The sequence below is a fragment of the Notamacropus eugenii genome, chromosome 6 (genome assembly GCF_028372415.1).
Source record: "Notamacropus eugenii isolate mMacEug1 chromosome 6, mMacEug1.pri_v2, whole genome shotgun sequence".
NCBI lineage: Eukaryota > Metazoa > Chordata > Mammalia > Diprotodontia > Macropodidae > Notamacropus > Notamacropus eugenii.
The window spans coordinates 42,412,564-42,425,068 of record NC_092877.1 but is presented as its reverse complement, the minus strand read 5'-3'; the positions used below and the strand labels follow the sequence as shown (position 1 = coordinate 42,425,068).

The following is a 12,505-nucleotide window of genomic DNA, read 5'->3' as shown; positions in this document are numbered from 1 at the left end:
ACAGGGTTAAGTGACTTGCCCAGGCTTGCATACCTAAGAAGTGTCTAAGGCCAGATTTCAACTCAGGAAGATGAGTCTTCCTGACTTCAGGCCAAGTACTGTATCCACTGCACCACCCAGAGCTGTCCACATGTACTTATTAAGAATCTACTATGTGCCAAGGACTGAGGATGCAAATACCAAAAAGAAAAGGAAAGGAAAGGAAAGAAAAGAATTCTTCCTCCAAAGAAAGGTACTTTTTATGAGGGAGGCAAAATGTACTTATAAATTATATATAAGATAAAATGAAAATGAATGCAAAGTACTTAAATATACAGCTTTCCATGGGAGTCTTCTGAAAGATAGACATCAGTTGGTCCTAGAAGTTGGAGGAGGAGCACCTCATCCTCTACACATATCTTCTATACTATTAGGATCTATTAGGTGGGGGTGAGGGAGGGAGTCTGGAAGGTCTGTAAGATCAGGCTCAGTTTCTTCATCTGAAAAATTAAAGTAATAATTACACCTGCCTCAGAGAGGTTGAGAACATCAAATGAGATATCCGTAAGGCAGTTTGCAAAATCTTAAAGTACTGCATAAATTGAAAATTCTTTCAATAGGCTATCTCAGGGGGTGGGTCCTCCAATCAGAGTTCATCCTTCCAAAAGTATGAAACAACCACTTCATCTTGCAAGCAGCACTAGCCACTGAAACTTATTCCCAAGGTGGCACCAAAGAGGTTATCTAAACCTGCCGATTCATCTTGGGGATGCTCAAATCACTGAAACTTAATTGGGAGTCCATATGTTAATAGAGTTGGAAGTCTTCCTATAGGTCATCAAGACCAAACCCTTCATTTTAGATTGGAGGAAACTACCACAGGATACTCAGGAAGGTATGGGGGTTAAGTCCAACATCAGACATGTAATGACTGTTTAACTCTGGGCATATTAGCTAACCTCTCACTACCCCCAAGTAGTTCTCTAAAGCTACATGTTGGCAAATAGTCACAGATCTACTTAGGTAGAGCCCTTTCCTTATCTGGAATATCCTACACATCAACTTAATCACATATTCACATCAAATGTTATCTTACTTGATGTGGTGCATCCTTTTAGCATGTCAAATTATATTTCTGCCCAGATTCAGTTACACAGAGTGCTAGATAGTCTTCCCATATTCATGTCTTCTATAGATGTCATCAGCATGGCATCTATGCCTTCATCAATGTGATTACAAATATTGAAAATCCTCAGGGCCAATGACTTATCCCTAGGACTCTTTACCAGAAGCCTTCCTCCATGTTGACACTGAGCCCATGAATGATTTCTCTTTAGTCCTATCAGCTAAGTCTAAACACAACTGAAAATATCATCATCTATTCCTAATCTTTCTACCTTTAACAGTACATATTCTGTAGACAGTGCTTAATCTTTGTTTGTTGATCAACTGGCCTCTCTCACAAATAGAGCATGAGAAATTAGTAGCTAAGGACATGATGACCACAGAATTCCCCTCATTTACCAGTCTAGGAACAAAATAATTTTTTAAATGTAAAAATCTATGCAGTGTGCATAAAATATGGTAAAGATAACCACATGATGCAAATTAGAGTTTCAGTGTAAATACCAAGACTACTTTATAGAATTAAAGTAAAAATAAAGCTTGTGTAGAAAATGAATATACAATAATATGGAAGGAAAGGTATAACACTAAGCACCAATATACACAGGGAGGCCTACTATCACAGGTTCTTAGAACTGCATTCATAAAAGGAAAGGTAACTTTTGAGGGGTTAACAATCATTGTAATCAAGCACATGTATCATTCGGTTAGTTCAGGGGAAAAGTCAGCACCCTGAACTTCAGAGAAAATACAGAGAAATCAAAGATCAACAGACATGACTTCCTCAGTCTGACCATAATCAATACAGGCATCACAATTCAACAGAGAGGTCCAACTCTATGACTATAGTTACCAGAGAGAGAAGCACTGACATCTGGGTTTTCAAAGCCAGGGGATTCCTTAGTGGCTTCCCAGAGTCCTCCTTTGGCCAAAGACTTCCGATCAGTAAGTCCCAAAATGAAACCACACTTAAGTCTTTATACACTTTTTTAGAGCCAGAGGGCATCGTATCCATAAAGAACCAGTGCCTCATTAACAAATGCTGTGGACTTTCCTACAAATCTTCCCAGGCTCAACTAAATTACTAAATAGTAATTGTTTCTCTTTTATCCAGGAACCCTGAAGGTCTTCCAGTTTGATTTTTTTTTATTAAAATGGCCATCCCTTCAGTAACTACTTAAAGAAGCCTTTTCATTGAATGGGTGTATCTCAGTCAAAGAGAATGTGATAAGACCTTAGCCTGAAAGGGCCAGGGTCTCACATTGCATCCTGTGCCATCTCCAGTTGTCCAGATGAATATAAGGCCCCTGGACCCAGATGGCTAAGGAGAATTAAGGGAGGTTGGTGACCCTGCACAGCTCTCCCTCACACAAATCAAAGTCAACTGCAAGTCATGACATCATCTTGATGTCATGGCCCAACAAGGCCCAACAATGAGTGGGAAAGCTCCTCCCTAATCACATTATTCAGAGGCACTTTTAGTAAAAACAAAAAAAGCAAAAGATTATACTTTGCTTGCCCTTACAAAAGGGGGGCTAGTCACACTTCCAACTCTCAAACTATGCTATAGTGGACGATTATATAAATTAACTGATACTGGCAAAAAGTAGAATGAAAAAGATGTTTGAAACAATAGATAATCCAAAATTATAGCAAAATTATGCAAAAACTAGTATTTGATTTTTAAAAAACTAGGATTTCAAAGCATTGGAGAAGAAATTGTTTAATATCCACTATTAAGAAAATTGGAGAGAAGAGTTGTGAGATGAATTAATTTGCAATTCTTCATACTATAACAAAAAGTATTTGATTTTTAAAAGCCAGGTAAAATAAAAGATATTGAAATGATATGCCTACCAGAGTTATAGAGGAGAAAATTTTTTACGTATTCAACAACATAGAACAATTTTGAGTTAAAATATATGGATTTAATTATATAAAGAGTTTAAACACAACAAAAGCCAGTGTATTAAGACATATAGAGAATATCTTTGCTGTAAATATTCCTGGCAAAACTCTGACTGCTAATTTATAAGGAATTGGTACAAATTATCCATTTCCCAAAATGAAAATGGTCAAAGAATAAGAACAAAGAGTTCTTCAATGAAGAAATGCAAATTATCAGCAACAACCTGAAAAATTCTTCAATAATCATAGAAAACCAACTGAAATATGATCAAGCATGCAATCCAACTCTTGACAACACAGATGATAGATACAAAGTGCAGAATGAGACACATATTTTTTGAATGTGGTCAATGAATGAATTTGTTTTGCTTGATGATGTGTATCTCTTATAAGGCATTTGTTTTTCTTTTAAATAGGGTGGGGAAAATAAATTTCTGTTAGTTAAAAATAATAATAAAAACTAAAATAATTGTGAAATACCATCTTATTCTCAGTAAATTTTCAGAGAGTTAAAAACAAAATAAAATTTTGGTCAAAAACAGGCACACTGACTATTGACCTGTGAATAATAGCAACCCTTGTGGAAAGTAATATTGTAATAGGCAATATAAACTCCAAAAGAGGTTCACACTCTTTCCCAGTGATCATACTGTTAGAACTACCATTATATACTAAGAATGTTATTAAAAGGGGGCAGGGGGAGAACTTATCTATACAGAAATTTCTGTAGCACTATTACCCATAATAGAAAAAAAACAGAAATGACTTACATGTCCAATGATTGGGGGTATTAGCTCTTTTGGAAAAAAGATAAACACCAAAGAAAGGGCTATTGCTTGTATCAGGAAGATGGTGATTAATGGACAATGAAAAGAAGACAGAACTACACAATTTTTATTTTATTCCTGTTTTTACTGTCAAAAATAATGGTATTTGAATTGAAAAGGGCAAACCAGTGGGATATTGGACACATGGACAAAATAGGCTAATAGAGGGCTAATCAAAATAATTAGAAAAGTAGCAAGAGATCACTGAGATGTCACTGAGAAGTTTCCGTCACCAGGCACATATGAACTACATCCCAGGATGAATAAAGAATTAATGGATTTTAGTTGCTAAGTCACTCTTTGATTTATGAAAGATCGTGGAGAATGAGAGAGATGCTAAAGGACTGTAGAAGTGGAAATGATTGGGTTTTTTTAGTGAGGGGCGGATGCTAGGAGGGAGTAAATGGAGTCTGCAAACTTCAGGGTGCTTAGCTCAACTTTGATTCTTCGAGGAATTCTAGAACATTTTTTACTTATATCCTTAGTGAATATGTGGAATAGGAGTCACAAAAAAAAAAAAATCAGCATGGTATTATCATCAAAACAACTAGGTGGTGCATTGGATATATTGTTTGGCCTAAAGTCAGGAAGATGCAAAATGTAGCAGATCATTTTCTTTTGTATTACATTTTGGTTTGTTTTATGATTTCTGCCATCCATTTTAATTCTTCTATGCAACATGACTAAGGTGAAAATGTATTTAATAGGAATATATGTGTAGAACCTATATAAAATTGTATGCTGTCTCATAGAGGGAGGGGGAGGGAGGAGGAAAACACTAAGTTATATGGAAGTGGTTGTAAAACAGTGAAAACAAATAAAATAATAAAGTCAGGAAGACCCGAGTTCAAATCCAGCCTCAGATACTACTTATGTGACATTGGGCAAGTCATTAAACCTCTGTTTGGCTCAGTTTCTTCCTCTGTAAAATCAGCATAATAGCTTCTACCTCCCAGGGTTTTTGTGAGAGTGAAAAGAGATATTTGTAAAGTACCTGGCACATGGTAGGTGCTGTATTAATGCTAGTATCACTGTCATCAAGGACATGTAAAACTAATATCTTTGTCTTTTATGACAGTTACTACTCTGATGGATCAGAGCAATCCTTTAGATCAGGGTTTATTAGGAATACATGTCATGAACTCCCTGGGAAATCCAATGAAGCCTGTGAACTCCTTCTCAGAAGAATGCTTTTAAATAATTAAAGGAATTAGCGTCAATTAGACGTTAGCAAAAATAATGATTTTTTTCCATCCAACTGCATGGACCCTTGGAAATTCCCTGTTCAAGATTATCCAGTGGTTTGGGGAAATATAGTTAGACTGAGTTTCTCACGCTACTCTTGTGAACAGGTGGAAAGATGTGGGTTAGCATTAGAAGAAAACAGTTGGGTTCTGACTAATTGAGTGATTAGACTCAAGGAGAAATCATTAATGTTCAGCCAACCTTTTTTTCAGCCATTCCCCAATCACTAGACGTGATTCATTTTTTTCTGTTATGAATAATGAATGCTGCTATGAAATTTATGTACAGATAGGTTCATTTTTCCCCTTTCCAATAACTTTTTTAGGATAAAATATATTTCTAATAGTAGGATTACTGGGCTGTTATTGAACTTATTAATGTTATTAAAGTTAAAAGAGTTCTTCAGGCATGTATCCAAGTGATTTTACTTGGCCCTGTTCTGATAAAAATTATTTCTCAATGGCTTGGATACTGGAATGCTTATTAAATTTGATGACACTAACCTGTGAGAGAAAGCTAACATTTTGGATGACCTAATATGTTGACCCAGAATCCTGATCTCAAAAAATGATGTAAACAGATTAAAACATTGCTCTGAATCTAATCAAATACAATTCAATAGAAATAAAAGTCAAGTCAATAAAAGTTATGTTTGGGTTTTAAAAATTATCTTTCCAATTACAAGATAGGAGAGGTGGAACTGAAAAAAAAAACCAAATAGTCCATCTGAGAACGATCTGGGGATTTTAGTGAACAGCACAGACAATATGAGTCAAGAGTACAATGTTAACCAAAAGAAATGCTAATGCATATTTAAGCTGCATAAGTGAGGAATAATATTCAGAACTAGGAAGATAAGGATTCTACTGTATCCTGCCTCAGTGAAATCAGATCTTCCATAGTACTGTGCATAGTACTCAGATACATAATTGTGGAAAATATTTACAAGATGAAGAGGATCTAGAGGATGGTACCACTGCTTGTGAAGAGTGTATAGATCATGCTATCTGAGGACTGATTGAAGGAATTGAGGATTTTTAGCCTAGAGAAAAAAAGAATTGGGAAGGTAGAGAGCCTTAAAGCTGCCTTTAAGTATTTGAAGGGTTGACACAGGGGAGAGCTATTAAATTTGTTCTGTTTAGTCCCACATAGAAAAACTGGGACAATTGGTCAAGTTATGAGGAAAAATAAGATTTAGATGTAGCTAAGGAAAAAATTCCTACCAATTAGAACTACCTCAAGAGATAGTGAGATCCCCTTTTCTAGAGGTCTTTGAGGGAAGACTATTATGACCGCTTGGTGGAAATGTTGTAGAGGAAATCATTTAACAGATATAGATTGAACTAAATGTCCTTCGAAGTCTCTTCACACTCTGAGGTTCTGTGACCCTACCACCACTTCATCCCCAAGTTCTTCAATCTAACAGTTCCTCCCACTGACTTGGTTAAAATGATTCATTCCACTGGAAACTAGAGGCAGAAAGAACTTTCAAATAGTTCATTCTTCATTTTCCTTTGGCCTACATCTTGATTTACCAAAATCTCATAAGCAAATTCATCATGGATACTAATATATCCAATATCTCCCTGGGACCCATTCTCAATTTAAAAAAAACTCAACTTAGCAAGTATAAGAAAAATATGGTAAAAGACAGCACTTCTAAGAAAAAGTTGAGTATTTTAGTAAATTGCACAGACAATAAGAGTTGACTGGGCAACAAAAGAAAAAAAAGTAAAGCAGATTTAGGTTACAGTAAGAGAGGAACAGTATTCCATGGACCCTGTAATGTTCCAATGCCCTTCCCTACGTACTGATTTTGTGCATCCTTCTTCTGAATATTCATTGTGACAATAAACAACTATATATCATATGGGAAACAAAGCTATTATTATTGAAGGCAGTAGTTGAAATATAGAGGGTTTACCATGCAAGAATATGATAACCACCTCATCATTCAAACTGATGACAAAAACCTAGATTTCCTTCAGACTACCAATCACATTAAACAGCATCAGATTCACTACCTTTTACTTTAAGCACATATAAATTCATCGATTAAATTCAATAACAATGAATATGGAAAATTTTTCAAGCTCATTTATTTATTAGTACTTCTCAGACCTAATGATTGAAGTAGAATGTAAGCTGTCCATGACCAGGGCCTATTTTCTTTTCGTCTTTATATCATCAACACAAAGCCCTAAATATAGGTGAACAGAACTGGACTTATGAAAATAAGTGTTTTGTGCCTATCAATTTTTTCATGGCCCTCTTCACTTCCTTGTTCCTCAGACTGTAGATCAGGGGGTTCAACATAGGGATCATTACAGTATAGAAAAGAGACACCACCTTGTTCTGATCAGTTGAATATATTGACTTGGGCATCACATAAATGAATGTAATGGTCCCAAAGTACAATGTAACAGCAGTAAGGTGGGAGGAACATGTGGAGAAAGCTTTGGATCTCCCCTCAGTGGAGCGCATCTTCAGGACTGAGAAGAGGATGTATACATAAGAGATAGTTATGCTCAAAACTGTTATTACAATTATCGAGCCTGAAGAGAAAGAAGGAAGAATTTCAAAAAGAGTGACATGAGAACAAGAAAGTTTTAGCAAGGGTGAGTAGTCACAGAAGAAGTGATTGATTTTATTGGGTCCACAAAAAGACAAATTCAATAAGCAACCAGTAAAGGTCCAACCATTCACACAACCGCCCATGTAAGATGTGATGACCAACAGAGTACAGACCCTGGTAGACATGTGGGTAGAGTAGAGTAGGGGGCTACAGATGGCTACATACCGATCATAAGCCATCACAGCCAACAGGAAGCACTCAGTTGTCCCAAACATGACTACAGAAAACAGCTGGACCACACAGCCTTGCAAAGAGATTGAACTTATGCCCCCAAGGAAGTTCATGAGCATCACAGGCATGACCGATGAGGAAAAACCCATATCCACAAAAGCCAAGTGGCTGAGGAAAAGGTACATTGGAGTATGAAGCTGAGAGCTCTTTTGTATCAATACTATGATGCTGAGATTGCCAAGTAAAATGATAATATAGATCCCCAGAAATACCACAAATAAGAAGACACAAAGAGTTGGATCATCTGTTAACCCTAAAATAAAGAATTCTGTCACTGTGCTGTAGTTTTTGCCAGTCATCTGTTCTCAAATGGTACCTGTTAAGACAAAAAAAAAATGGTGATTATAAAGAAATTAAAAACTAAAATTTGAATATTTATCTATCGAATAAATATTTATTGCCAACCTAATATTTCTAAGACCCTATGCTAGACAACAATGCAAATAGAAAAATGAATAACACATAGGAGGGGATATCAGATACATAAATAACAATCATAAATAACAAACAAAAATGTAATATGGTCAATGTATAAGAAAGTGATTCAAACAATTACCGTGATCTGAAAATACGGAAGAAGGAAGTCAGGGTTTCCTTCATGGAAATGCAGATATCTGAACTAGGTCTCAGAATCAGTACATTTCAACAGGAAAAGATGGGGTTGGGATGCAAGAGATTATAAATAACCTGATACTAGGTTGACTCAGAAAAAACCTGGACACAACAGCACACTTAGTTCATATGTGAAACATTTGGCCGGTTTAATATGGTGGAAGTTATGTTAACATCATATTAACAGCATTTCTGATGTCCCCACATTGCAAAAGTTCATCCACAGAGATAGACCATAAGGAATCCAATTGGCTGAACAGCTGAGAGTGCCAAAACTCACACGCAGTCATAGAGATAGATCACAGAAATCTAAACTGACGCAAGACTTCAGTTTGCTCATATTCACACACATAGCCCAAAGCAAGTGGACAGATGGAATATCATCCATTGAACTTCATCAACACAGAAAGTCCAATCCAGAAAGCCCATGGTTTAATAAAGGTCCATTTTAAGGTATCCATTCTAAGAGAGCTACTCTAGATAAATGCCACCTATTCTTTTGTTTTGTTCTTTACAGACCTGATTAAACAATGCATTTGGTAAGTTGACATTAGGGAGATTTATATTGACAATACACCTGCAAAGCATACAAACATTTATGTTGGGAAGCTAACAAGCAGACATTTGAAGGCAATTTTCTACGGCACATCACATCTTCACAGTCATAGAATTGATTGAGAGGTAGAGAGAATGCAAGATCCTGTTGTGTTTATTGTTTGCTAATTGCAAATCATGGCACAAGTTTTGTGGGTAATTCTGTAGTGATCTGCTCTCATGTTGATGAGAGTAAACACAATGTTTTAGAGCAACACCTGTGCCACATGAGGAATTAGAAATGGAACTTAAGAAAATGAAGTTGGAAAAAACAGCTGGATATGACCAAATGTAGACATAGGAAATCAATATGGGAGACAATACTGTTGTGAAGGCGCTGAGGGAAACTATTTCCAAGAAATCACAGAGATGGGAAGATTCCAGAAGAATGGAGAAGCTCACAGATAATACTCTTGCCCATTCCTGCTGATTTCTTAACCCCTCAAGGCTTTAGTTTCCCCATCTGTAAAATGGAGATGCTCATAGCAGCTACCTTGCCATGAAGATCACATGAGATAATATATGCAAAGCATTTTGCAGACCTTAAAGCCTTATATAAATGCCAACTATTTTTGTTTCCATTCCTTTGAAATACAAAAAATGCATTACTGGGAATATTTTGGTGGCTATGGAATCTTTTTGTCTTGCACTTAATACACGCATGTATATATGTATGTATGATACATGTATATATACACAGACATACATATATTTATATTGTGTTTGTGTATACCTATGTTAGAAAGATAACTGGTTTTTTGTCTGGATCATGTTAGATTATAAATTGAGCTTTTGAAACAATATCATAAAAACAGGTATTTGAAAACCGTTAAATATTCAAAGGAATATATTCTGTTTTAAAACAGATGATGATAATAGTTTTTACTATAACAAAGAGTGCATTTTTATTTCAAAATTTTTGGCAATCATTTACAAAAATTGTGCAAATATATAGGATGGTTTAAAGATGCAATTTCAATACATTAATTTAAGCCAACTATCAGATATTTGTTATATATCTGAAACCCCAGATTGGTTTAATTTAAATTTTTAAGTAAAAGATAAATGAAACATAGCTTTTAGGAAAACAGAAAGAAATTAATAATATTCAAGCCCTGATCTGTGATTAGTGAAATTTTACTAAAACTCTTGGGACTATAATTTGATATTGTTTTGAGTTTTGATTACAGGAATATTTGTCTGAATTGTCATGAAACCAGTGGTAGAAAATAGCATATGCTGCAGCCTAAAAACAAGCATATATGTCTGTCACTAGGAATAGTAGGGGGGATGACCTTCACATGGCGTAAGTAAGGAGCCTCTTAACTCAGTATCCCCATTATGCTATGACCTTTCTGAACAGGAAATTTCCCCACCTAAATTCTAAATCTAATTTTTGATAGCCTGTGACTGCATGACTGGCTTTTAGATATGACTCATGCCTGGAATCAAACAGAACTAAAGGAGCTTTTCCTCTGTTATGGTATATGTCAGATCAGTCTCTGACCTTGAGGAGATGAGTTTTGACATTGTAATTAATGTCTCTCCTTTTCCTTTCATAGCAAATTTCTATAATCAAGTCAGAACAGTAAAAGTTCTCTAAGTGTGATACTAACTCTATTAATAGATTGATTAATTAATTAATTAATCTCTGAGTATAACAGGATTCATATATTTAAAAAAATCTTATAATTTTAATCTATCTTTGTAGTCAACTTATAATACAGGTATGATATCCTCCAAAAGGAGGAATTAGACAAAGTAATAAGCAAAGATGTGAAGTAATAGTTTTCTAATTAGATGGAATAGTAAATTTCAAGAAAGCAACAGGATTAAACTGCTTTCTCCAAGAACTCCACATATGTATGTGATTGGCTTCCAACATATCTATCATGGAAATTCAAGCTTTCAGTATGTTTTAGTAATAAGTGCTCAAAATTAGATTAAAGATTTTACATATAAAATTGTACTAGTAACTGTAAAGACAATGAATTATTTTCATTTTTAAAGTATCTTTTTTAAATAAAACATTCACAAAATTTTTTTAAGATTTCCATGTCAGGTACAGGGTTTAAGTAAAGACACAAACAGCAAATGATATACAAAAACTGAAATTCTCTGAAGTTTCAGGTTTGGAGAACCAAATTTAAGAGATTGTACTAAATTGTATAAAGTGTTGTTACTAGCAGATTTTTATCAGAATTATCTAGAAACCTCTACAAGTTATTTGGCTGTAGAGAAGCAGACCCCCTTTCAGAGCTGACCTCAGAATAAGATCTGCTCCAGAATCTCCAAGGGAAAAGATCCAGGGACCAGATGACTACACAGGACATCTGGGACTCAACTCAAAATGTGCTGATTAAATAGACTTAGGGAGTGGGTTACTAGGATACAAAGAAATTGATGTTAATTAATATTGAAGCTTATTATATTACTTTATCCTTTTGTTTCATGGTGCTTATGCTTATGTTTAAGTTTTCTTGATTACCTTGATGATTGATGACATAAAAATCTCCCTTCTCAAAATTACACCTTTATGAGCCCTTTAAGTAGTTTGATCTGTAGCCTGACTTATCTAATTCTGATTATGAATATCTGGGGAAAAAATCTTATAGATTTTTTCAAAGTCAAAGGATAGGGATATTTTGGTCACTTTTTAAAGCATAATTCCAAATTTCTTTCCCAAATGACTCTACCATTTCTCAGATCCACCAACATTGTGTGCTTGTTGCCATTTTGTCATTTTGCTGGGTGTTAAATGAACCCTCAGGGTTATTTTGATTTGCATTTCACTTATTATTAGTAACTTGAACCAAATTTTCATAGTTGTTAATGTTTTGCAATTTAAAAAAAAACTCTTTGCTCATAACCTTACAACCACTTTATCCACTAGAAATGGCTCTTGGTTTTACATCTTTCTTTCATTTCTCAATGTGTTTTGGATATCAGATCCAAATATCAGAAACATTTGATGCAAAGATTTTTTTTCTCAACTGACAGTTTTCTTTTTATCATAGCTTCATTGATTTTTTTCATATAAAGGTTTTCAATTTTATGTTATCAAAATTATCATTTTTATTTTGTGATTTCTGCTTATTCTATTTAAGTTAAAAATATCCCCAAGTTGAATTTCTCCAAAGTCTACTAATACCTTTTCTTTATTCCCTTTTTTCCTCTGCCCTCTACCCTGAGCTTAAGGAAAGTAGGGACTGCACCACTGCAACCCCAAGGAGGGAACCCCTTATCATAATGTCTTCCCTCTGAGATTATCTCCCATTTGTCCTGTATATATCCTGTTTGTCCATAGCTGTTTGCATGTTGTCTGCCCCCACTAGATTGTGAGCGCCTA

General features: G+C 35.1%; 1 protein-coding gene across 1 annotated transcript; it reads right to left on the bottom strand.

The window, feature by feature from the left end:
* Positions 1–7,310: 7,310 nt before the first annotated feature.
* LOC140512841 (olfactory receptor 5p57-like) lies at positions 7,311–8,249 on the bottom strand. The gene has a single exon (XM_072622212.1). The coding sequence runs from the start codon at positions 8,247–8,249 to the stop codon at positions 7,311–7,313; it is 939 nt and encodes a 312-aa protein (XP_072478313.1).
* Between the last annotated feature and the right edge of the window lie 4,256 nt (positions 8,250–12,505).